At 45.8% G+C, this 27432-nt stretch overlaps 1 protein-coding gene across 4 annotated transcripts in view; it reads left to right on the top strand.

The window, feature by feature from the left end:
• Positions 1–5156: 5156 nt before the first annotated feature.
• The window catches only part of THOC5 (THO complex subunit 5), a 42330-nt gene continuing 20054 nt past the window's right edge, over positions 5157–27432 (top strand). The window contains exons 1-11 of one of the 4 annotated variants that reach the window (XM_068240261.1): positions 5223–5243; positions 5346–5506; positions 11889–11988; positions 12168–12311; positions 13837–13950; positions 14065–14162; positions 17360–17506; positions 19411–19525; positions 22651–22783; positions 24850–24888; positions 26639–26716. In XM_068240261.1, coding sequence (XP_068096362.1) covers positions 5418–5506; positions 11889–11988; positions 12168–12311; positions 13837–13950; positions 14065–14162; positions 17360–17506; positions 19411–19525; positions 22651–22783; positions 24850–24888; positions 26639–26716 — 1057 coding nt within the window. In that variant the 5' untranslated portion in view covers positions 5223–5243; positions 5346–5417. Of the gene's footprint in view, positions 5269–5345; positions 5507–11888; positions 11989–12167; positions 12312–13836; positions 13951–14064; positions 14163–17359; positions 17507–19410; positions 19526–22650; positions 22784–24849; positions 24889–26638; positions 26717–27432 lie in introns of all 4 variants that reach the window. The other 3 variants (XM_068240269.1, XM_068240290.1, XM_068240280.1) reach the window with 3 other exon arrangements.

Genomic DNA, 27432 nt, shown 5'->3' with positions numbered 1-27432 from the left:
ATTCATTTCAAATACAGCAAGCCCTCGATAGTCCTCCTGTATTGTTATTTTTGGTCACTACCTCGGGGCGGGCATGCCTGGATGTGTGGTGGGAGCCGTTTGTTAGGCTACAACTCCGGACCGGAATCACACCAGGAAGGGTTCCCCCGCCATTAGCCATGGTCAGTGGTCACGATGGCAGACTTGACCTCCATAACAGATTCTCGCCGGAGACCAACCTGGTGAATCACAGTGAAGGCACCATCAGACTTGCCCTCCATAACGGATTCCCATTAAAGGATTTAAAGTTGATTCATTACAATTAGGGCCTCAAAAGGTCCTCCTGAGTCCTGTATTGTTATTTTTGGTCACTACCTTGGGGCGGGCGTGCATGCCTGCCTGCTGTCCTCCTTGCCTGGATGTGTGGTGGTAGCTGTTTCTCAGGCTCCAACTCCGGAACGCAATACAACCATCTACATTTTAAAACAATTGAAAAATACAACCATCTACATTTTCAAACAATTTAAAAATACAACCTTCTACAGTTTCAAACAATTGAAAAAAAAGGCAAAAAACTTGTCCTCCATAAAACATTCTTGGCAAATGCTTTCGACTTGGTTTGTCTTCCGCTGGGTCAAGGGTCCATCTGATCACAGATGCCTGGTCTGCAAAGGACGGTCAGGGCTGCGACAGCATAGGTCTCAGCAGGCTCCCACTTCGGGCCAGAATCCAACCTTCATTCCCCGCCAATTACCCGTGGTGACAATGTCAGACTTGCCCGCCTCCATATGATTCTCGTGAAAGGAATGTGGTGTCATCTTTGCCCGCCATAACTGGTTCTCGTTAAAGGATTTAAAGTACATTCATTTCCAATACAGCAAGCCCTCGATAGTCCTCCTGTATTGTTATTTTTGGTCACTACCTCGGGGCGGGCGTGCATGCCTGCCTGCTGCCCTCCTTGCCTGTGTAGTGGTAGCCGTTGCTCAGGCTCCACACCGGATACCATCCCTCATTCCCCGGCCATTACCCGGGGTCACAAATGGCAGACTTGCCCACCTCCATATGATTCTCGTGAAAGGAATGTGGTGTCATCTTTGCCCGCTATAACTGGTTCACGTTAAAGGATTTAACCGGCCATTACCCGGGGTCACAATGCCAGACTTGCCCGCCTCCATAGGATTCTCATTGTAGCGGTACTGAACAAGTACCGCTACAAGTACCGCTACAAGTAGAAAATGTAATTTAAAAACAAAACATAAGCTTTTTAACAATGCCATGGAAAGTTGAGAAGGCAGTCACACATTGCCTGACATCACTGAGTGAGGAAGAGCAATCTCGCCATGTTGCGCAGTAGTCCAGCATGGCCGTCACTACACAAACAGCTGGTAACTTGCGGTGCGTTACACAGTTAGTTTGGTGCGTCAGTGTGAAGCAGTACTCTACACTACCTGATTGATGTATACACATGCAAGATGTTTGAAAGCACGTTAGGCCTGCAATTTAGCATTCAATGTGATTTCTGCCCTTAAAACGCTGTTTTGCTTCACATCTAGAGTTGGGCCGAACGGTTCGCCTGCGAACGGTTCCATGCGAACTTCAGTGGTTCGCGTTCGCGTCCCGCAGGCGAAGTTTTGCGGAAGTTCGGTTCGCCCCACAATGCACCATGAGGGTCAACTTTGACCCTCTACATCACAGTCAGCAGGCCCAGTGTAGCCAATTAGGCTACACTAGCCCCTGGAGCCACTCCCCCCCTAATAAAAGGCAGGCAGCGGCGGCCATTAAGCTCTCTTGTGTGCCTGCGTCAGTGAGAGTAGGGCGAGCTGCTGCAGACTGTCATTCATAGGGAAAGATTAGTTAGGCTTAGCTTGTTCCTGGCTGCATACCTGTTCTGTTCAGTGAGCCCACCATACCTGTTCTGTTCAGTGAGCCCACTGGATACCTGCATACCTGTTCAGTGAACCTGCCACTGCATACCTGTTCTGTGAACCCACCACTGCATACCTGTACTGTAAACCCACCACTGCATACCTGTTCAGTGAACCTACCACTGCATACCTGTTCAGTGAACCTACCACTGCATACCTGTTCAGTGAACCTGCCACTGCATACCTGTTCTGTGAACCCACCACTGCATACCTGTTCAGTGAACCCACCACTGCATACCTGTTCAGTGAACCCACCACTGCATACCTGTTCAGTGAACCCACCACTGCATACCTGTTCAGTGAACCTGCCACTGCATACCTGTACTGTTCAGTAAACCCGCCACTGCATACCTGTTCTGTTCAGTGAACCCGCCACTGTATACCTGTTCTGTTCAGTGAACCTGCCACTGTATACCTGTTCTGTTCAGTGAACCCGCCACTGTATACCTGTTCAGTGAACCTGCCACTGCATACCTGTTCTGTTCAGTGAACCCGCCACTGTATACCTGTTCAGTGAACCTGCCACTGCATACCTGTTCAGTGAACCCACCACTGCATACCTGTTCAGTGAACCCACCACTGCATACCTGTTCAGTGAACCTGCCACTGCATACCTGTTCTGTTCAGTGAACCTGCCACTGTATACCTGTTCTGTTCAGTGAACCCGCCACTGTATACCTGTTCTGTTCAGTGAACCTGCCACTGTATACCTGTTCTGTTCAGTGAACCCGCCACTGTATACCTGTTCTGTGAACCTGCCACTGCATACCTGTTCTGTGAACCCACCACTGCATACCTGTTCTGTTCAGTGAACCCGCCACTGCATACCTGTTCTGTTCAGTGAACCCGCTGTTTGCGGTGCGTTACACGGTGAGTTTGGTGTGTCAGTGTGAAGCAGTACCTTAATTACACTACCTGATTGATGTATATACATGCAAGATGTTTTAACCTCCTTAGCGGTAACCCCGTGCTGGACACGGGGTAAGCCGCCGGAGGGTGCCGCTCAGGCCCTGCTGGGCCGATTCTCCTAATTTTTTTTTTGCTGGACGCAGCTAGCACTTTGCTAGCTGCGCCAGCACCCCGATCGCCGCCGCCGTGCGCCCGATCGCCGCTATCCGGTGCGGCGCGCGCCCCCCCCCCAGACCCCTGCGCTGCCTGGCCAATCAGTGCCAGGCAGCGCCAAGGGGTGGATCGGGTCTCCCAATGACGTCCCGACGTCGCTGACGTCGGTGACGTCATCCCGCCCCGTCGCCATGGCGACAGGGGAAGCCCTCCAGGAAATCCCGTTCTTTGAACGGGATTTCCTGATCGCCTATCGCCGGAGGCGATCGGCGGGGCTGGGGGGATGCCGCTGAGCAGCGGCTATCATGTAGCGAGCCCTGGGCTCGCTACATGATTTAAAAAAAAAAAAAATTTTTTAAAACTGCTGCGCTGCCCCCTGGCGGTATTTTTCATACCGCCAAGGGGGTTAAAGCACTTTAGGCCTGTCATTTAGCATTCAATGTGATTTCTGCCCTTAAAACGCTGCTTTGCGTCAAATCCAGATTTTTCACGGGGACTTTTGGCATGTATCCCACTCCTCCACCTGGGGGTCCAGGTGTTAGACCCCTTGAAACATTTTTTCCATCACTTGTGGCCAGCATAATTTTTTTTTTCAAAGTTCGCCTCCCCATTGAAGTCTATTGCGGTTCGCGAACTTTTCCGCGAACCGAACCTTCCGCGGAAGTTTGCGAACCCGGGTCGCGAACCTAAAATCGGAGGTTCGGCCCATCACTATTCGTAAAATCCGCTCCATTCTGCAAATGGACTGGGTTTTTTTTAATGCCAGTGTAAACTGGACCTTAGGAGAACATTACAATTGAAGAGAAAAGGGGAATTGGATTGGGCCCAATGACTCCATGGAAGTTGTATTTGTTATACATTTTATAAATACAATTATGTATACGTTTATTATTACTCCGTTTGCTTTTAGATGCAGATATGCATTTCATACAAATAAATAAGTTGTGCACTAATAACGAATACTGTAATTACAATCAAAGGATTTGCTGCTTGATTTTATGAGTTCTGGTTTATTGTATTACAGATGCAGCAGTTTGGGACTCAGTACTATACAATGCTGAGTGTTCTTACTGTTGGCGGCTGTGTGCAAAGCTCTAATTCCTATTTATGTGATACAGATGAGATGGCCAATGAGCTGCAAATAACAGTAGCTTGCATATAAATGATATGCAATGCAGTTTGGCCATTCAAAGAAGTGCAAGGAACTGACCACATTCTAATGCCTAGTACACACTAGCAATTTTGATGGATCAATCATTGGTCAATTTTACCACCTCCATATAGTATGAGGGCCAAACAGATTTTCAATTCTTTGCAGATTATATAGGTAAATGGTCATACTACATGGAGGTGGTAAAATTGACCAATGATTGATCCATCAAAATTGCTAGTGTGTACTAGGCATAAGCTGCATACAATTTGCATGAAAGCCGCAATTAGTTGAGTGTCATTGTTCACCACTTTATCAGGAACATACTGTCAGAAAACGAGTAAAGGAAAAAAAACTTGATACGGTGCAACCAATGATATATATTTAAAGAGAACCCGAGGTGTGTTTAAAGAATGTTATCTGCATACAGAGGCTGGATCTGCCTATACAGCCCAGCCTCTGTTGCTATCCCAAACCCCACTAAGGTCCCCCTGCACTCTGCAATCCCTCATAAATCACAGCCATGCTGTGAGGCTGTGTTTACATCTGTAGTGTCAGTCTCAGCTGCTTCCCCGCCTCCTGCATAGCTCCGGCCCCTGCCCCCATCCCTTCCCTCCAATCAGCAGGGAGGAAAGGGATGCAGGCGGGGACTGGAGTTCTGCAGGAGGCGGGGAGAGCAGCAGACTGACACTATAGAGATAAACACAGCCAGCTCTGACAAGCTGTTTGTCAGCAGCATGGCTGTGATTTATGAGGGATTGCAGAGTGCAGGGGGACCTTAGGGGGGTTTGGGATAGCAACAGAGGCTGGGCTGTATAGGCAGATCCAGCCTCTGTATGCAGATAATAATCTTCAAACCCACCTCGGGTTCTCTTTAAAGATAAAAAAAGGACAAATACTGTCACTCTTCGTCGTCTCCCCCGATTCAGGCTCTAGGGGAAGTCGCCGGTGATATTACTGTAGTACAACTGCGCTGCCACCGGGTGGCACTGGTGACACTGTTCCATGTAGAGTCGCTCTAGCCGCCTACGTGCTCTCTATCGTGCTCTCTATCGTGCTCATCTGATGGCAAAGGTTTTACTTCCGTCCGTAGATGTCTGTGCGGTGGCTGTGGATGACCTGTGCTGGTAAATCTAATTGAATTCAAGCTTTGTATTTCGTGCTGGGTGTCGTTCTAGGTGGGGCCTGCTGGGTGCTGTACTTTGAGTGCTTTTACCTGTTTGCTGCAGTGTCCCCTGTGCAGACCAGCGCAGCAGTGGTGCCTCCAGACACTGGATGGATAGCAGACTGCCTGGTGGGTGATGACCCCTTTCCTCCGTACTGAGCCTCTGTCGCCTCTGTGTAACTTATCCACATCACAGATCTCTCTCAGTAGGACTGGCTCTTCTAGGTTTGTTACGTTCTAACTATAAACTAATAACATACACGGTGCTTTTCTCTGTTTTCCTTTTGTCCTGTGCAAGAGTTCAGGTCCCCTTCAAAGAGAATCCAAGGCTGCGTTTTTCTGCTGGGAGAGTCCTGCACAGTACGAGAATATCAGTGTTCTCCCCAGACTCTTTTAGCTGGGTGCTGCACCCGGCTAGTTTTGGTGAGAACCTGGATGTCATCGGCCCTCCTCCTGTACAGAGAAGTGCCAATCCTGCATTCTCTCATCTCCCCACCCGGCTCCTTTTTCATGCCACCCGGCTGGAAATAATTTCTGGAGAGAACATTGAATACCTCATACTGCGCCTGCACAGGACGCTCCCAGCGAGGGGAACAAGGAAGCTCGCGCAGGCGTAGTGGCCATCGACTTGTGATAATGAAACAGCCATGGCGGGGGACCGGAGGATCATTCAGAGACAGTGCAGGCACAGGGAGGCTGCAGGGGGCTGGCAGAAGCCGCAAAGTGAAACTTTTATTTTAAAGTGTACCTCAGGGGGAGGGAGGCAGATGGGACACAGAGGCATGTTCCCTGCTGCATGACCTGGCTCTGTGCCCCCGTGCCACTCTCTGCTCCCCCAGCGCTGTGACCCCCTGAAATTTGTTACATGCAGCTTGTTGCCAATCTCCAGGGGAACTCCTCGGTCGCTCCACCGCCTCCCTGCATGCTGCTCTATGTAAAAGACACACAGAGCAGCTCTTCCAGCGGCGTGATCCCAGGGGTCACAAAAACAAAACTAGTATAATTCCCACCTTTAAGTCATTACGGGTTTTCTTTAAAGAGACTCAGTAACTAAAAAAAAGTTCACCTGGGGGGTACTTACCTCAGGAATCCTCAGGGTCTCAATGAGGCTTCCCCCTCCCCTGTAGCTGCAGGCAATCCAGTGCTGGCTCCCCCGAAGCGTCCCGCAATCCTGGCTCGACAAGCCTGACGAGGCTTGATATATTTACCTTCCCTGGCTCCAGCGGGGGTGCTGTTGCGGCTCTCAGCACGGAGATAAGCGTAAATAGCCAATCTCTGTCGGGTCCGCTCAACTACGCTGGAGACTTGCGCCTGAGCAGTAGAGCGGACCAACAGTGATCGGTTATTCCCGCCTATCTCCCAGCGGAGAGACGATACTGCGCCTGCACTGGAGCCGGGAAGGTAAATATTTCCATCCCCTCTATTTTGGAGGGGCACATCGAGACCGCCTTGGGACACAGGAGGACGGGGGAAGCCTCGATAGGATCTGGAGGCTTCCCCCACCTGAGGTGAGTACCCCCAGGGGAACTTTTTTTTTTTTTTTTTAGTTACAGCCAGGTTTTCTTTAACACTAATCTAAGCAGAGCAGGAGCGCTGCAGACATTGCTTCTGCCAGCACCCACTGTGCAGGAACGAACGGCAGAAATCCCTGCCGAGGCAAGCGACTCTGGAGGAATGCGTGTCCGCAGCTGAACAGATGTCAATAGGAGGCGGCCAAGGGGAGGAGCCAGAGCAGTAACAGTGTAACTGAGCATGCAGGAAACTATTCATTCGGGGTATTGGCCGCAGTGTGACGGCCACTTCTAGTTTTGACAGGCCAGAACCCGAAGTGGCCAGACTTCTGGTTCTGGCCGTAACATGAGATTTACAAGGGGCTAGCATCCGCCAGGCCCCTGGCAAGTGCCTAGGTTTGCCCTGTGGATGATCCAGCTCTCCTCTTCTTAACACTAACCTCTACTCTGCCTAAGGTCTGGTTCACATTGGCACTAAAATGGGAACTGGACCGGATCCTATGTTAATCAATAGAATTCTCTCACATTGCTCCATAAGAATGGCTCCAATCCTCACGTTCTGCTGAATGGACCACAAGTTTGGGGAGGCTGCGATAATTCTGGAGCAACAGACACATCGCATTGACTGCGTGCTAACAGAATGGATTGAAAACAGATGCCCAATAAAAACTGATCGGTTTCATGGATCAGTTTTTGATGCTCCCGTGTGAACTGGGCTTAACACTAACCTCTCCTCTGCCTAACACTCTACCTTACACTAACCTCTTTTGTCAATGCATGTAAGCCGCTTCAACGCATATGCTCAAATGTTTGCCACAGTCTCAGTAGTTCAAAGACCAAAACTGTGGCAAACAGAGCAGACTGCTTCTGGAGAGAAAAACGAATCCCCAGCACTAGAAGACAGTGCTGGTGGATGGAGAAGTGATCTGGGATGGGTGAGTTCCCCAAAGCCAAGCAGATGCAACAGAGACTTTAGATAATCCAGAGGCTTCCCCCTTCCTCCTGTACCCCACTGATCCAGTACTGGGACCCTCCAATAGGGAGCTTAGGCCAATAAGGGTTTGCAAAATATTTTCCCGTGGCTGCTCTCCTGTCCGCTTGTGAGCATAGCTGCTCTGTGCAAGTACAGCCTGCACAGTAGCATGGAGCCGCACCTCACATGTTGTGGAATTTTCCACTGTGCACAGCTTTTTCCTCCGTGCACGAATGGCTTCACAGAACGGCCACACTGTTACACAGACAGAAGTGTGGCTGTGAAGAAGAGGTGGGTTCTGGCATCCAGCAGTGGAACGGGTGGGTCATTTTTTATGGAGGTACATATCTATCTGTACTTTTTTTTTCGCAGCAGGTTTGCTTTAATTCCTGTATCTATGGGGGCTATGCCTGTTTAATTTATGTATCTGGGGGCCATGGTGGCTATTCAATTCTGGCATCTGTGTAACCTAGCTGCTTTATTTTGGTATCTGGAACCACACATCTCTGATAACAGTTGTGAGGCCTGTATATAAAAGCGTGACTGCCTCTGTGGCATTATGGGTTGTGGCCATCCATAGCCTTTTGGACTGAGATTTTCCAACTTGGCTAAGCAACCTTTCACCAATAAACGGAGGGAAGGGATCTTATTCAGTCTCCAGTTCTAATATCAGGGAGACCTAGCTGCATAATTGTTAGATCTGTAGGTGCATGGCTACTTAAAACAAACCTGAGGTGTGCCACAACTTTAAACGTAAAAGCCTGGTGGGCCACAGCACATCTGAAAGTCTTCTTGCTGCTCGTTGTCTTCTGTGTACTTTGCATTCCTTGTTCTCAACTTTTTTCCTCCACCACTTCCCAAAAGTCAGTTGGTTAAACTACCAATTCTGAACTAATCATGCACGAGTTCTGAATCATGCAGGTCCACTGAAATAAAGCGCTTATGCACTTATTCCTTCAGTCATGCATGATTGCTTCTTTTTACTGGGCATGCAGGGTTTGGAACTCACCCATGCCCAGTTCAAAAGAGCTTATGTTCTCTCAAAGCACTTCCTGGGCCTCAGAACATTTCCATGTCAGGGAGTCACAGACCAAAGCTGGAGGTTCATCATGCCTCTAATATTAAACTGTCCATTCCTTTGAGCCTTCTAGTGCAAAGTTGTTACACAGGCAGAGGATCAGCAGGACAGCCAGGCAACTGGTATTGCTTAAAGGGAACCTTAACTGAGAGGCATATGGATGTTTCCTTTTAAAGGGGCACTATAGCAAAAAAAAAATTAGTCACTTTAACATAAATATTTGTAAGTGGAGCAGTGTTAATGACATGTATTGTGGCTGATTGAAGCAGATGCCTCCTATTGCACAATAGATCAGCCTGAGTCGCGTCAGTAAGGTAAATCTTCCGATGTGACTCTAAAGCTAAGAATGGCTAGTGGCAGTGTAAAAAATGCTTTTGATCAGCCACAATACATGTCATTAACACTGCTCCACCTACAAATATTTATGTTAAAGTGACTAAAAAGAAAGAAATTAGCCATAGTGCCCCTTTAAACAATACCAGTTGCTTAGCAGTCCTGCCGATCTCTTTAGTTGCATTAGTGGCAGAATCACACACCGGACACAATCCAGTCTGACTTCAGTCAGAGCACCTGATCTTGTTGAGGGGCTGTGGCTGAGGCTACTTACACACCAGGACGTTGCGTTTAGGGGACGTTATAGGGCACATAACTTGCTCCTAACGCAACGCCTGGTGATGTTGGAGCAGGACGCTACCAAAAGCCGCCTTACAAGCAGCTCTTGGTGCGCCTGCTCTGTCGGAGGCACTGCGGAGACCACGTAAGCGGAGCTCTCCGCATCACGTGATTCCGCCAGCCAATCCGCGGCCGCTCCAGGATGTAAACACTGCAAGTGCAGTGAATAATAAGTATCCATGTGCCTGGCTACGTAGCGGCCTCTCCCCGCCTCCTCTCCGCCCATAAAATGGAAAAAAAAAAACCCTACTGAGCATGTGCAAACAGTCTAATGCGGCTTAGCCGCGTGTAAGGTACTGCATGCAGTACGTTATGTAGACGTGCTGCGTTACAATGTAACGCAACGTGGGCACTGTGAACAGCCCATTGATTTTTCAATGTTGTGCGTTGGGGTGCGTTACAGGCTGCTCTAACGTGCGCCTGTAACGTCCCACTGTGAAAGCAGCCTTAAAGTATTAGAGACACAGGATCAGCAGGAGAGTCAGGCAACTGGTATTATTTTAAAAGGAACAATCCATATCCTTCACAGTTTAGGTTCCCTTTTAAAGGAAGTAAATATGGCAGCCTCCATATACCTCTTAATACAGTTGTCCTTTAACACATTAGGCACGGCGTTTAAAAACATGTTTTTGCTTAAAGTATACATTTAAAGGGAGGGTCCAGGCAGAAAAAAAAAAATCCACTTACCTGGGGCTTCCTCCAGCCCCTGGCAGCTGTCCTGTGCCCACTCCGCAGCTCCAGTGGCTCCCGGTGTCCTGCGCTGCAGAAGCTGACCTCGCCTGGTCGGCTTCTTCTGCGTTCCACTGCGCAGGTCACATGGTCTGGCCAACGTCATCAGCATTGTACTGCGCAGGCGCAGAACTACTGCGCCTGCGCAGTACAATCCTGATTACGTCAGCTGGACCACGTGACCCGCCAGTGGAACGCGCAAGAAGCCGACCTGGCGAGGTCAGCTTCTGCAGCGCAGGACACCAGAAGCCACCGATCTGCTGCGAGGGCACAGGACAGCTGCCAGGGGCTGAAGGAAGCCCCAGGTAAATGGATTTTAGGTTTTTTTTGTTGTTTTTTTTTTTTTTAGCCTGGATGTATCCTTTGTTTTGTACATCTGAATAATCTTATCAAAAATGTAATCATTCACAGCACAGTTAATGGGCATCTAGCATTTCTTCCTCCTCACAAAATAAGAGCAGGTCGAGAGTGGTGTTAAATAAGCACATGCTTATATTTAATTGCTACATAACAGCATTTGTGAATTAACTACATGCTTTAAACTAAGGCACACATGCTTTTTTATGAATTTACTTTGTAATTTATAATTTTCATCTGTATTTTAAGAATTGTCTTTTAACACCACAGTCAATAAAATTAGAACAAACAGCTTAGTGAATACATTTCAGTAAAAAGGTTAAAGGAAATCTGAACTACAAATAATTCTGTTTTGTAGTTTCTTTTTATCTTTTTAGTTTTGCAGGGAAGAGAAGAGTGCAATAAAACAAGTGAGATGTCCAGCCCTGAACTGTCGGTATCTAACAGTCAGTCATTAGGTTAAAAGAAAAAGGCAAAGGAGACAGCCAATAGGAGAAGCCACTCTGTCTTACTACTTACTCCATTGGTACCAATGTAATGTCGAGCTGAACATTAGAAAGTAAACAAAACGTGAGATGCAGGAGCAGTTCACATTCATAGAGGTTTCCTCGTAGCCCTTTAGACATGCACATGTATAGACTGATACAGAGGAACAAGAGGAGTCATGCTTTCTAAAGGGATGCCGGGGATGCCTTTTACTTTTGTAAGCTGTCACAGGAGAGAAGCAGGCTCTTAGGCAGAGTACTTGAAGGAGAAGAATCAGCACACCTCTGGCCAGAAGTGGGGGAGCATCACTGTACAGAACACAGCTTGCTGCTGAAACTTAATCCACAGCTGGTTAGACCTCTACTTTTTACCGAACAGGTTTTAATGAATTGAAGCCCTGTTTTTTTTGGTAAAATGCCAACCACATATTTGAAAAAAAGTCCAAAATACTGAATGCTGTATTTTACAGAATTATTTTTTTTTTGAAGAACAACCCTTCGTGTATTGAGGCTGCTGTCATTTTTCTAAGCTGGGGAAAACCAGAGGAGGATATGGCCGTATCAAGTGGACATTGGCTTTTTGTGCTATAGAATACTTTACATTTCCAAATGAAGTATCTTTCTCTGTATAAATAGGATTAAATTAATACCCATTCATGTATGAGTATATAGATAATTTAGTCATAAGCTAATTAGGCATTGCATAACATAAAGTACATGCCATGTTTGTGTTACAGTTGATCTGAAGTGTTACTTTTTCATTGAAAACAAACCATAGTTGATCTTCCTTCTTGTCTTACAGCTTTTTTTCGGGGACTGCAACAATGTCTTCAGATAGCAAGAAAAGGAAGCCAAAAGTTATTAGGGGGGAAGAGGGAAAGCGAAGTCGTCATGAAGAGCAGGTAAACACAGTTAATACAATAAAAAAAATTTTTATATATATATATAGAAAAGAAATAGCCAAGTTTGTCTTCTGTCTTGAATTCAACATTGAATATAAGAAAATTAGCATGTGATTTAGTAAAGTTTAGTATTTACAGTTCATTCAATGATTTAAAGTGGCATTTTGTCTTCAATAAAGGAAGGGCGATATTATAGTGAAGAAGGGGAAGTAGACTTACGAGACCCAAAAAAGGACTACGAGCTTTATAAGGAGACTTGTGAAGATCTGCAAAAACTTATGGCTGAAATCAACGATCTGAAAAGCAAGGGTCACAAAGATGCGGTGAGTGTTCTGAGATCTGTGTAGACTCCATTCATCCAGTTATATCGTTTAGGCTGCGTTCACACTCATGAGAGATCCTACGGGTGACAAAACAATCCGAGAGGTCTGCACACTTTATAAATAGTGAGGTTTATTATACCATGCATATTATTTCTGTATCCATTTCATCACCATGGGTTATGCTACATTATATGTACTAATACCCATAAAGACCCTACTTTTTAGTTCTTTCTGCTTTACCTTTGTTGCTTTCTCTGTTGTGTATATAAATGTCCCAGGGAGCATTCTGAGCACAAGTTATTTCAGCGAGTGCATTGAAATGACGTAAAGTATTTCAGTAACTATAGAGCTGAAACTGTTATGGTGGGCATAGACAGGTCGACCGGCGGCTCGATTAGCCACCGGATCGACCCCAGCCGCGGCCCTGCTCGCGCGCGGATCGAATGCCGCTCGTCCCTGCCGGCGGTCCTTATCAGCCGCTCGATTCCCTGCCATTGTCCGCCGGCGGGAATCGAGCGGGCGTGGGTCGAGCAGCATGATCGGGCCAGCTGAATATTATCAGCTGGCCGATACACTGTACAGAAACGTGCCGTGTATCCCCAGCATTAGAGTAGAAACACAGTTAACACTGCACATTGCAGGGATCAGCTTGTATAACAATATAATTGCAGTACACTTGGAGAGGAAAAGATAGCTCGGCACTCAACTGCTTGATCAAGGGGTAGGGCTGGCTCCTTTAAGTCTGCAATAGCTTCACCCCGTCTATTAGCACGCCTCGTGTAGTTAGGCTTCAGTCCAAGCAAAGGGAAGTGCATCAAACGTTGGTGCAGGGCACAACTGGAACACACTGGTACATAAAAGAAAATGCTGTGCACCTTCCCTTTTAAACTGCTTTTATTCTGACCTTCAAACAGCAGCCAGCGTATGCATCATACAAAATGAACAACAGTGGTCAAACCTGAATGTCACGGTGGTGCGGAGGTGGATGGAGAAGAGGTGACCAGGGGTTGTAAGGACGGCACTACAGCCGTTTCACGCCGTCTGGCGCTTGCTCACGTGCGTATGTCCTCAGGACATACGCACGTCTGGCGCTTGCTCACGTGCGTATGTCCTCAGGACATACGCACGTGAGCAAGCGCCAGACGGCGTGAAACGGCTGTAGTGCCGTCCTTACAACCCCTGGTCACCTCTTCTCCATCCACCTCCGCACCACCGTGACATTCAGGTTTGACCACTGTTGTTCATTTTGTATGATGCATACGCTGGCTGCTGTTTGAAGGTCAGAATAAAAGCAGTTTAAAGGGAAGGTGCACAGCATTTTCTTTTATGTACCAGTGTATAACAATATAATTACCTGCCGGCTGGTCATTTAATCATTGTACAAGAGGATCCATACAATGTGCGATATTTGCTATAGATTGCCACAGTAGAGATGGCTGAAATACTGTTACTCCAGTGTAAGTAAGTAAAATGGTATTACTGTAAAAAAGACTATTGGAAAACTGACTTTGTACCCTGTTTGTAGTCTGCAGAGATTGAGGAAAGGCGAATCAAGAGCTGCGTGCACTTTATGACATTGAAGAAACTGAATCGTTTGGCTCATATCCGGCTAAAGAAGTCTCGAGACCAAACCCATGAGGTTGACATCATTTTTCCTGCATGTATTATGTTGGCTTTTACTACTGTGGTCAGCTTTGCTCTTATTCCTGACTTTGGATTCTGTTTCTCTGAAGATTCTTGTTTCTTTTACCAGGCCAAGCAGAAGGTGGACGCTTATCATCTGCAGTTACAGAACTTGCTGTATGAAGTTATGCACCTTCAGAAGGAGATCACAAAATGTCTAGAGTTCAAGTAAGTCTGAATGATTAAAGAAAACTTCATGCTCAGGGCTGTGGAGCGTATGCTTAGATTGAGTTTCACACGCTCAGATCAGAAACCTGCAGCCACCTAGTGCTCAGATATCAGACAAGTGGCCGTCGCCACCAGAAACACAGGCTGTGGTCAGATTCTGATGCAAAACGGGGAAGACTTTTATAAACAAGCATCAAATTGCCGCTGATGTGCTTTATTTGCACCCCACATCGCATTCCACGTCACTCCCATGCTTCCTCCTTTAACCCAGTGTCGTGGGACGCAAATGGAACACATCCTTTAACAGCGACGGTATGGGTAAGTTAACCCTCCTGTTTCTGCGGGCAGTGCTAGCTAATGTAAAGTGTACCATAAGGTGAGGGGGGGGGAAGTTTTATACATACCTGGGGCTTCCTCCTGCCCCATGCGCATGGATCGCTCCCATGCAGCAGGAGAGAAATGTAGAGGGCGTAATTCTCTTGCGCAGACTGGCCGCAACTGGAGGAAGTTACAAGACCCGGTACCGGAGCTGCAGGCAGTGGAGGACGGCGGCGTGGGAGCGATTAGTGCGCATGGGGCTGGAGGAAGATCCATGTACGTATAAAACTTTTTTTTTTTTCTTTTTCCCCTGTATCTGGTTTCCTTTAAATTTTGATTCTGAGTAGCTGCGAGTGCATAGCTACTCAGTAAGCGCATCCTTAATGGCAGCCACTTATCTGACATCTGAGCACTGGGTGGCTGCAGGTTTCTGTTCTGAGTGTGATAAACTCAGTGTAAGGATACTCTCATCTCAACAGACCTGAGAATTTTTGTTTGATGTTTTACCATTGTGGATTGGAGATTTCTGGCTACTGTTTACTGTGAATCGTGTTGGTGTGCAAAACCACTTCATATATACCAGCTACTTCAGTAAGTGAAGGATTTGTATAGCCGCACGCCAGTCAAAAAGTAATGTCTCAGTTAATTAAATTTTTTTCTATCTAAATGACTGTGAATGGCCATGTATAAAATTATTGAAGAGTAAAGATGGTTGGTCAATAAGATGCAAAGAATGTCAAGTTGATGCAGGATGGTGAAAATGAACCAATTTAACTCTGCCTTAGCAGGATTCAATTGGCCCATTTTAAAGCTGCAAGAATTTGCATACAAAATTTACATAATCGTGCATCAGCTCTGAACTATTTGCATCTCATTGACCATCCCTATAGAAAGAAAAGTCCTTGCCCTACTGATCATGAATTTGAAAATAAAACAAAGAGCTGCCTTTGAGGGCTCGTTTCCACTATTGCGGTGCAGAATCGCCTGGATTCCACCGCTGATGAAATCGCATGCGGATGCGATTCCGCATGCGTTTTTTGCCGCGAATTCGCATGCGAATTCGCATAGGTGAGGGTATATGCGATTTTAATCATGTCACTGCCTGTGTGAATTTACATTGGTACCTATGCGAATTCGCGGCAAAAAACGCATGGGGAAAACGCATGCGATTTCCCTATTAAATACATTGTGTGCGATTCGCCTGCATTCCACACGCAGGCGAACTCTGCAGGGTGTTCCATGCGGATTTTTTCTGCACAATAAAACGCTCCCGCAGACGCATAAGTGGAAACAGGCCCATTCACTTATATTGTCTATGCGAATCCGCATACGCAAGACGCATGCGGATTCGCGATAGTGGAAACGGGGCCTGAATTTCTGGTGAAAGCAGGTTGTGCACCTAGGAGATCAATTGAGTGACTGAGCAGTGTGTGGATGCTGTGATGGACTTTAGATGACCAGGTTTCAACAATGAGAAATGGAAACTGCACATAAGCTGTGGAGTAGCCATCAGTGTGGGAGGAGACGGACAACCCTCTTTTACCAGAAATTCAAATACAGTATACCGGTAATCCCGGTTAACCTGAACTCAGGCATCCGGCACTCTCGTGTAATCGGCATGCCTGACTGGGGAGAATGGGAGTGTTCCTATAACTATTTGTAGAGTAGTGTACAGCAGAAGTGACTTAGGAATCGTCAGAGCGATGGTCTTTTTCACACCTGTAGTTCTCAGCGGCTTTGCAGCATCCTTGTATGGCTCCGTGACGTGTCACGTGATGCGTCAGAGCCATGCACAGAGGATGCCGCAAAGCCACTAGGAACTACAGGTGTAAATAACACTGGCGCCCAGATGATTTGTAAGTGATTTGCACTGTGCTTCCACTCTGCCTGTCATCTGCCTGTTAGTGTTAAATTTAACGCTGGTTGTTTGGAACACATCCAAAACCATGCAATCCCCGCATGTCCTGGATAAGTGAGGGTTTACTATACAACTCTTTGTTGTTTTTAGTCTAAAACCCATAGTTCTGATCTTCCAGTCCAAAAATAATGCATTAGCAGAGTGAGGTCTATAACCATAAACATGGACATTCACAGTCTCTCTAATACATAGAAAATGACAGACATGAAGGAGTTTCCTTTTATTTTGTTCATTTTATCTGTGTTATGTAAAGCTAAGCTACATACACGGTATATATATATCATATGTAAGCTATCATTTTCACCAATAGTTTTATCATTTTCTTTGGCCATTCCACAAAAGAGATGCATATTCTTGTGACAAGACTAGCTAGGGTGGATACTCCTATTTAACATCCTAGGATTCTCCTTTTAGAAACAGGTTTTAAAGAGTCTGAAGCGAGAATAGACCTCGCTTCAGACCTCATAGCTAGCAGGGGGTCCCTGTCCCCCCAAATCCCCTCCGTAATGCGGGGGAGCGCTTCCTGGTTGGGGCAGGGCTAACCCCCGCAGCCCTGCCCCACGCGCGTCTGTCAGCGCGTATCTCCGCCTCTCCCCCGCCCCTCTCAGTCTTCCTTCACTGAGAGGGGCGGGGGAGAGGCGGCAATGCACGTCTGATAGACGCGCTGGGAGGCAGGGCTGCAGCCGTTAGCCCTGCCTCCAGGAAGGAAAATTCTGCGACCAAAATGACGACCAAGGTTTGCAGGGGGTGGGTTGGGGGTGAAGGGACCCCCGTTAAGCCGCGGGATAGCGGCGTTTTAGCAGGGGCACACGTGCCTCTGCTATATATGAGAGCTGAAGCGAGATTTAGTCTCGCTTCAGTGTCTCTTTAAGACCTGTACAATTCATACAACATAAAGTTTAAAAGAAAATCTGTAATCTTTATAACCTTTCATAAAGTTTTTCATTTACTTATTCTGCAGATCAAAGCATGAAGAAATTGAGTTGGTAAGTGTGGAAGAGTTTTACAAAGATGCTCCAGATGAGATTAGCAAGGCAGAGTCTACCAAAAGTGATCCCCATCAGCAAACATTAGCTCGCTTGGACTGGGAGCTTGAACAGAGAAAAAGGTGAGAAAGCGTTCTTCTGTGCAGCGATTACCACAGTGGTTAAATTTCTGTGTGAGATGACATCTAGAGTATGGGACACAGTTTTTTGGACACCAAACTAAAAGTTTTAGAGCAGGTACAAAAAGCAGGCAGCTAAATAACCACTTTAGCCATGGATATAGTATAGCTACATATGTCTTCATCCAAGCCACAAGGACGTAGCTATACAATTTTTATTTGCTGCACAACTGTGCATGACCGGGCGCACTCCCGTGTGTGCCCCCAGCACTGTCAGCTGCAGCACTAATTGGTGAATGGGAATATATGCTCCCTTAGCCAATCAATGACACCCTTCCCAGGGATGAATGATCACTGCTGTAGCCAATAGCAGTGATCATTAATCCCTCCCCATCTGCAAAGATCCGTTCGTAAAACCTGCTAGAAGAAGCATGTCTCACCTCTCCTGGTTCCAGCAGCAGGAGCCTCTGTGTACAGCTCTGCATTTAGCTCCGTACTGCCGAATACCCGGGTCCTGGCTTGATGTCATCAAGCAGAGACCCGTGTATTCGGCAGTGTAGGGTGGAATACAGAGCTGAACCCAGAGGCTCCAGCAGCATGACCGCTGTTAGAGAGGCGAGACCTGCTCCTTTCTGCAGTTTTTTTTTAATTTACTTTATGATCTCTGCATGGGGGGGAGAGGGGGAGTGTGTCTGCCTGATTAGGGCACATTTGGCCATCCATATGGGGGGGGCACATTATTGGGGCGCTTTCTACAGGGGCGGGGGACCTAATACTGGGTGCACATCTGGCTGTAATGGGGGCTAATCCTGGGGACACATCTGGCTATCTAGCACTTTTCATTTTTAAACTGGAATTGGTAAAAACTATAAAGTATTGCTCTGGTCTATAAAAGGAAAACAAGGTTTAGATGTGAAGTGGTTAAAGGGAACCTAAACTGAGAGGGGTATGGATGTTTCCTTTTAAACAATACCAGTTGCTTGGCAGTCCTGCTGATCTCTGGCTACAGTAGTGGCTGAATCACACACCTGAAACAAGCATACAGGTTATCCACTCTGACTTCAGTCAGAGCACCTGATCTGCATGCTTGTTGAGGGGCTGTGGCTAAAAGTATTGGAGATGCAGGAGAGTCAGGCAACTGGTATTATTTTAAAAGGAAAAATCCATATCCTTCTCAGTTTAGGTTCCCTTTAACCTTTTCGGGACCATTTGCATTAGATTCTACGCCGCACTTGTGGCTGTTCTAGCCTGATGCGGCGTAGAATCTACGCCGGCCCGCAATTTCCGCTCCCGACGCGATTGTGCGCACCCGGAGGGGGAGATTAAGCTGTCATATGACAGCCGACATCTCCCCCGAGTGATCAGCAGCCATCGCGTATGGCTGCTGATCACGTGATCACTACGATCGCCGTCGGATCGTAGTGATCAGTTTGACAGCTGCGGCGGCAGGGGGGAAAAGAAGAGGATCCACTCACCTCCCTGCCGTTCCCGCGACGATCAGCACCCCCCTTTGCTCTGGCCGGCATCTCCGCTCCGTCTGACGTCAGCGTCGGGTCCCGGCTTGATGACGTCATCAAGCTGCGACCCGAAACTGTTCGTCAGACAGAACGGAGATGCCGGCCGGAGAAGAGGGTCCCATGCGGCTCATCGCTGGAGCCTGGAAGGTAAGTGAAGGCTGCTGGCAGAAGGGGGGGCCCAGGCCACCATGGGGGGGGGGGACACAAAACCAGCCAGCCACAGACGGGATCCGGCCGCCTGACCAACCCCCCCCCAACCGCGCGCACCCGCTTCCCGCGCAAAATGCCTGGTCCTTAAGGGGGGGTAGATGGCCGGTCCCGAAAAGGTTTAGGTAATGTTTTGTTTTTTTAATTTTGGGTTTCAACAAATCCCTCTGTCTACTATTTTAGGTTGGCTGAGAAATACAAGGAGAGTCTGGCCAGTAAAGAGAAGATTCTCAAGGAGATAGAAGTAAAGAAGGAATATCTGAACAGTCTTCAACCTCAGCTTCACAACATTATGCAGGTAATAGACTGTTGGAAGCGTCCATTGTACTTCTATACACACATACACAAACACACCACACACACTTACACTTATAAAAAAAAAAAAAAAATAGAGGTCAGCTTTCTCTGTTTTGATGTGTTTAGCATCCTTCAGTTCAAAGTAAAGGATGTGCCAACATACATGAGCATCCAACCCAAGACTACACTCTGGTTAGCCAATAGTTCTTGTCAGTTACAAAGTCTGAGTACATCATGGAAGGTGCTGAGGACTGGATTAGCAGAGTTGGGAGGGATGGAATTTGTGCATAAAATAAATATGAAGAACCTGTTTTCATGTTTTACAATGGAATTTCTTGCATCTACAAGTCAAAACTGTATGGATTACAAAAACAAGCAGTGAAATTTATAAAATCGCTTGTAGATATGATCGGGGTATAGAAGTAATAATTCTCCATTTGTTTGTAAATAAATTGCTCTAAATATAGTAATTGACATCTGTCTGAAGTCACATGGCAGGCTGCCATGAATCTCAGCTTGATAATGCATGCTTGCTCCTCAGTTCCAGCGTTGTCCTTACTGCGCCTGCGCGAACTGCTGCCGTACATCAAGCCCACGTTGTAGGCGGCTTACTGCGCAAGCGCAGAACTACTGCGCCTGCGCAGTAAGCCACGTACAACATGGGCTTGATTGACTGCGGCGGTTCGTGCAGGTGCAGTAAGGACGACCTCGGGATCGGCCTCTGCACCGTGCACAGAGACCGGGACGGCGGCAGAAAGCGGAGCGGTCGGCGTGGGACAGTCGGCTGCAAGGGGCTGGAGAAAGCCCCAGGTGAGTAAAGCTTTTTTTTTTTTTTTTTTTATCTTATCTTGCCTGATAACTCCTTTAGGCCCAGTTCACATCTGCGTTTTGAGCCAAGCGGATCCGGTTTCCGCTTCACCGGACCCGGATGGCTCATCTGTGGCCCTGTTCACATTCGTGAAAACGGATCTGATCAATGATTGATCGGATCAGTTTTCACTCGGCAATACATACCTTATCTTCATAGGCAGCCGGCAGTAGAGGCTTCCTGTTCTTCCGCTGTGACTACACATGACGCGGAAGAAGACGGAAGCCTCTACCGCCGGCTGCCTATGAAGATAAGGTATGTATAAAGCCTCCCTAGCCCACCCGCCCGGCTGCTGCACCCTCCCCTCACCCTCCTGTCGCTAGATTTGCGTTGGCCCATGCCCCCATCCCCTGTGAAACGGTCCGTTTCTTCACTAGCATGAATAAACATTACGTTTCCCTTTTCCCTCAATGCTGCAGTATTTTTTTGTCCAGATCCGTTCCGCTAGGCAGAACGGTCCGGAAAATTGGGGCCTGCGGCATTTTTCAGATCTGGGGACTGGAACGTATCCGTACCAACGGACACATGTGAATGGATCCATAGGTTAATATCGGATCCATTCACATCCGTTCCGTTTGTACAGTTTACGTTCCGGGAAAAAAAATAAGCTAATGTGAACCGGGCCTTAAAGTGACTCTGAAGTGGAAAAAAAAAACTTATGATGTAATGATTTGTATATGGAGTACTGATAATTACAGTAGTATAAAACCCTGACATAATAATCAATAAAAACAGGTTTTCCTACTTTTTATATGCCACGCGGTTATCATACTTGCTTTTGTGCATAAGTATTATTCATTTAGAAATGATACGTTTCCAAAGTACACTTTTTTCTCTAAGACCTGACTTTGCATTTTATTTATAACTGCTTTATTCATGTTCTAACGCAGGGGTAGGGAATATGGCTCGGGAGCCAGATGTGGCTCTTTTGATGGCTACATCTGGCTCACAGAGAAATCAGTAGGGGTTGATTCACTAAGCTACACTGCTCAAGCAGCGCAGCTTAGTGTGGCAGCGCAAGTAGAATTTTCAAAGTAGGCACACTACTGCTACAGCATGCACTACTAACTTAATCATGCTCACCCCAAAACAAACTGCCACTCCAATTGTCCCATCCTGGACCCTGTCAGATCCAGCGACTTGGTAGGATGAGATCCTCACACTTTCATTGGCCCAATAGGATGTCTGTCACAGTGAATCAACCCCTAAGTCAGCTAGTAATTACACAAGCTGTTAGTCTGTATTTCTCCTGTCTGGCTCTCGGGGAAATTGCTGATGTTGCTGAAACCCAAGAGAAGCTGAAGATGTGTCTGATACTTCTGCTGCCCGGAGGATCAACTGTATACACATCACCATAGCAACAGGGATGTGAGCCCTCTGCTGTGCATGCGCACTGTGCCAGTTTGAAACATATTGTATGACTCTCACAGAATTACATTTTAAAATATGCGGCGTTTATGGCTCTCAGCCAAAAAGGTTCCTGACCCCTGTTGTGATGTAAGCAGAAATGCTTTCTGATGACTTTGTTCAGCAGAGCCTGCAGTGTCAGAGAAGTGTTTATTTACATTCCTCACTTGATACAATTAAATACAAGATAACATTATCTCCGCTTCAGATGGGTCCAGCTTTGCTGGCAGGGAACTTTGAAGTCCTGTGTGTAACCCTTTGAATGCTGTTCTAGTAAGAAAATAAAATGCTGGTTGTATATAATATGCCGTAAATAATCTATTAGAGCAAAGAAGAAATGCTGGGTTTCATTCCGCTTTAATACAACAAAGAACATAGTCTCATATTGAAATGTTTAGATATATAGCTTTTTTTTTTAGAACATTGCATAATTTTGTCATATTAGCAATTACAAGCCACACTCTGTATTTTAAACTAAAAAAATCAAGCAGAGCTAATGACTCCCCTGCAGTAAAAATCTTTTCTGAATCTGTTTGATGTATAAATACTCCAGAAAACAGGTCAGAGAGCTCAGAAGCTCTTTTGCATAGATAACTAAAGTTTCTTACCTTTTCCTGTACTAGAAACAGTATTATACTCACATCTGTGCTACTAACGTTCTATTTCTTAGCTGTACTACACATACAAATCATTATCTAATATGTTTATTCTCACTTCCTATTCCCTTTTAAGAGTTTATAAATACTGCAGTCTCCTTATCTTTTACTACAGAGTCAGATAATAGTGCCATTGCTGCAAATTTTTTCCCCTAACCTTCATTTCAACGTGTTTTTCTCTTGTTCTACCATCAGGCATCATTACCAGTCCAGGAATACTTATCAATGCCATTTGACTGCATGCATAAACAGTACGATATTGCACGCCACCTTCCAGCACCTCTGTATGTGCTGTTTGTTCAGGCCAGTGCCTACAGCCAAGCATGTGGTGAGTAACTGTATTATCTCTCAACTATGGGCCCATTGTGATTAATAGCTTGAAAATCCAAACATTTGGCATCTTGCTATAACAGATTGCGTTTTCATGGAATTTCTGACAAGTGTAGTGACACTTTTTTTCATCATTTCATTCCATGCATTTAAAAATTAAAAACTTGGGATGAGACCCTGGGTTTATTTTTTGGGATGGTCAAATTGTGTGTTCTTATTTTGCTCCTCAAGATGTCCTTAATGCTTTTGGATCCAGCCCAATGTTGTGGTCGTTTGATTTATATTATGTCAAAAGCCAGCTTGGTGATTGCTGGCACAAATTGCATGGAGACTATAATGCACAATTTTTTTTCTCAACTTTATCAGACTGCAGCTAAAAATCTAGCATTTGTACAGGTCTCCTCCTCTGCTGTATCTCTCATGGGTGTTTTTACAAAATCAATCCTAAAAGATTGTTTTGGGTGACATGTGCTATGCAGAAACCTGTTGGCAATAGATTCAAAGCCGTCAGATTAATACAGTAATAACCTTTTGTAAGCCACAACTGCATAGGTAAAAGTCTGCATCTCATAGACTGATAGATCTGGGTATTTTAACTGTATCCACTCCAAAATTAATGTGCATCACAATCTGTGAAACACGAGAGACTGATAAAAATTTACAGAAGACTGCAATGTTTTTGCCAAGCCAATTGTTCCCTACTCTTCTCCACACCAGTTAGCTCAGCTAGCAGACACTTAAAGGAAACATCCGAGGTAGAAACAAAAATGAGATCTACCAGGGTCGGCGCTCCCATAGAGGCAAAGGGGACAATTGTCCCGGGGCCCCTGACCTCTGCAGAGGCCCCACGCTGCCGGCCCTGCTAAATGCTGCCTGCTCCCCTGCTCACTTTGCTTCCCGGGGCCCTTGCTAACAAGCTGCAGCAGCAACTACTCACCTCTTCTGGCGGACAGCACAGTCCGGGCATTCTTGCCATGTTGTCCTCCACCTCCTCTATGACCCGGCGCGCGTTATTTGTAAACACAAATAAGGGGGCGGGGGGTGTACGGGCAGGGGGCCCCCCCATTCAATTTGCCCCGGAGCCTCTTAAGCCAGCCCTGAGATCTACTTACCTGGGGCTTCCTCCAGCCCCCTGGCAGCTGATATGTCCATTGCCGCAGCTCTGGAGTCCCGGGATCCCCTCAGTTTCAGATGCTGACCTCGCTAGGTCGGCATCTACTGCGAGAGCGCTGCTGTCATTCACTCTCACATGGTCTGGAGTGTTCTGCGCAGGCGCAGAACAACTACACAGATCACCCCGGACCACGAGAGAGTGATTGACAGCGGCACAGCAGATGCCGACCTGGCGAGGTCGGCATCTGAAATGGAAGGCATCCGGGTACTCTGAAGCTGCAGTGACGGACATAACGGCTGCCAGGGGGCTGGAGAAAGTCCCGGGTAAGTACATCTCATTTTTGTTTCTACCTCGGATGCTTCCTTTAATGTATCACAACTTTGACAGGAAAATATTGGGGTCCTGAATCGTTTGTAAAAGGAACACATTTCAAAACTAGTGGGTTTTTTTATTATTATTACTGTCTGTGTCTCAGGTTGCTGTGCACATTTATTCTGCAGGGGAAAGGATGTGCATTAGTATCAGACATACAGGAAACCAGACCTAATACAGTTTATTAGTATTCCTTTTTGCAGTAATGTAGAGTAGGACTTTAAGATGCTCTCCATCTCACTGTGTTCAGACAGTTCACATTCTTATAGCCAGTGCTGGAAATTAAACACAACTCTCATTTGTATTGTTTTACTGACTATACATGTTGTAGGCCTGCACTGGATCTTATGTTGTCGGTGTTATTGTGGCTTAGTGTGTACTAATATGCCCCAATGCCAGCGGTACATTCAAAACATGAATTTCCATAGTTTCTTGTCCCTTTCCTCTCCCCGTCTTGTGGCCTACAGTAGATATCATGTTGTTTTCATTGCTACTACTGCTCATCCTCCGTCTTTCCCTCTTCCTCAATCTTAATTCATGTCATGCTCTCTTCATGTCTGCTCTCTTCCTGATGTCAGCCCACATGAAGAGTTACCACCAGCCCAGTAGGCAGCAGGGTGAGTATATGTGTTTTGCTCCCCTCCACCCCACCGCTCTCACACTTGTGTGGTGTTGGCTTTGTGTTCTGTTGGGATCCAGCTTTGCAGTGGCTAGTTCCCACTCAGCTGCACTGTGCTGCAGGGGGCATGCTTCTCTTTTGGTCCTGTCATGATTCGGAGAATTCAGCTCTGCGTCTCATGGTAATCTTTGATCTGACTACTTCTTCTTTGAGCTTTGGGTATGCAGTGCTAAAAGCCTTATTAACCTTGTAGTTTGCATAAAGCATGAGGAGTTCAGATCTTATTATGCCTAATTTTCTTGATTTTTTTTTTTTATTAATCTTTATGAAGTGCTATTTATTTTGTCTTTGTACAGAATTGTGTTATACAGTGCCAATAACAAGTATGTGAACCCTTTGGAATTGGATTTTTACACAAATTGGTCATAAAATGGGATCTGATCTTCATCTAAGTCACAACAATAGACAATCACAGTCCGCTTAACTAATATCACACAAATAATTAAATGTTTCCATGTTATTATTGAACACGCCGGGTAAACATTCACAGTGCAGGTGGAAAAAGTATGTGAACCCCTATAGCAGTCATGGCTAACCTTGGCACTCCTGCTGTGACAAAACTACAAATCCCATCATGCCTCTGCCTCCCCAAGTTATGCTTAGAGCTGTCAGAGTATTGCAATGCCTCATGGGACTTGTAGTTCTGCCACAGCTGGAGTGCTGAGGTTAGCCATCACTGCCCTACAGTCTAATGATGTCTCCAAGAGCTAATTGGAGTGTCAGCCAGCTGGAGTCCAATCGATGTGATGAAAGTGGAGGTGTTGGTTACAGCTGCCCTGCTGTATGCTTTGATTAATTAATGCTTAAAGAATATCTGACCCAAGCAGAAAGGTTAGGATGATATGGGGCCCTAGGAAAGATAGCACTTTTTGCTCAGCACTGATGGTCATCTGCCTTTTTTAGTTCGATTTGGTGGGGGCTATCATCCACTGGGCTCCTAAACTCTCCAGGCCCTAGGCAGCTGCCTAGTATTGCTTTTGTGGATGGTCCTGCTCTGGATCCAAGGCAAAGCTACCTAAGCTAACAATATGTAAATTCATACCCATACCCATCATCATACCTATTATAATCAAGGTGAGAACTCAAGCTTTTTTTTTTTTAAACAGCTGTATTTGAATTATTTGGATTATTTTAGCATGGCAATAGGTGAGTTTGAAAAAAAAATAGTTATGCAAGAAAGCAAAGTCAAAGTCTGTTACAAACTGGAGATTTAGATAATCATAAACGCTTGACTGAATCTGTTCTAAGTAGATCTGTAGCCACCTTTTTGTACATTGGATATTGCATGGAATGACTATTTGTCAAAACCCCTCAGGTTTGCACTGTTTTGCAGATATTTCTGTTTTTAGTTCCTATCTGTTGACATTTGGTCACTGGAATTTTGAAAAAAGAATCTTTTCAACCGGAACAGAGATGGCAGTACTAACTTTTTTCTTCCCATTCCATTTATCATTAATGATTTCTAAAGTGCCAACATATTCCATGGCACTGCACTTTAAACACATTCTGCCATTTTTTTCTTCTCTCATCCATGCTGATTCTTTATAATCCTCTAGATTAGAGGCAGGCATGTCATTATTGTCTATTATCTGTATTTTAGCTGTGTTTAGGCTTGGCAGATAGCTTGCTCTCAGTTTTCTGTGCTCTATATCTCATGCTCAGCTAATCTTTATTATATTTTATTGTAGACAAGAAGCTTGTGGTCATTATCGAAGGAAGTGTGGAAGAGGCAAAAGCTTTGTTTAAACCTCCCGAGGATTCGCAAGGTATTTTTATTAATAAATGCAGCTTTATCTTATAGCTAAGTCTTGTGAGGACTTGATACATTTTACCAGTAGTAATTTTTTTTTTTTTATTCTACCATCATCAATATGACTAAACTTGCAGGAGTTTTTGACAGTTTATGTGGTGGCATATAACATAATGCTTGCAAGTTTAATTACCTTACTGAGCAGTACAGGTTATGAAGGTGACCCTAATATGCCACCCTTCATGTGAGTACACTTGCCAGGCATAGTTCTGTGTCCATGGGGGTCACATGGCCTTTTTTAGTATGTTTAAAGTGTACCTGAAGTGACATGATGAGATAAACATAGGTACATATAGTACTAGTCCTAAGAAATTGTCTAAAGTCCCTTTCTGTTTTCTTGGAAAGCAAGTATTTAAAAAATGCAAATGAGATTGGCTAACAGTTCCTCTAATTTAGTGGGCCGTCCTGAAATGTAAACACAGGGCAAATGCTATTATCTTGCTGAGAAAAGGCTGCTGACAAGGTTTTTGAGCAGAAGGCCCATATGCAATTAGCATTTTCTCCTGAGTTTTCTCCTAGGTGACATTTTCACAATTTGGCAATAACATGCATTTTAAACCACTAGTAAGCAAAAAAAATACTCAAAATGATTTTGATAGTACATTATCGTCTACTTTTTGGCATTATTTCATTTGAAAAGTGCTGAAAAATTACTTTGAATACAAGATCAAA

The sequence above is a fragment of the Hyperolius riggenbachi genome, chromosome 1 (assembly GCF_040937935.1).
Source record: "Hyperolius riggenbachi isolate aHypRig1 chromosome 1, aHypRig1.pri, whole genome shotgun sequence".
NCBI lineage: Eukaryota > Metazoa > Chordata > Amphibia > Anura > Hyperoliidae > Hyperolius > Hyperolius riggenbachi.
The sequence above is the reverse complement of the archived record's forward strand: the minus strand, read 5'-3'. Positions and strand labels throughout refer to the sequence as shown.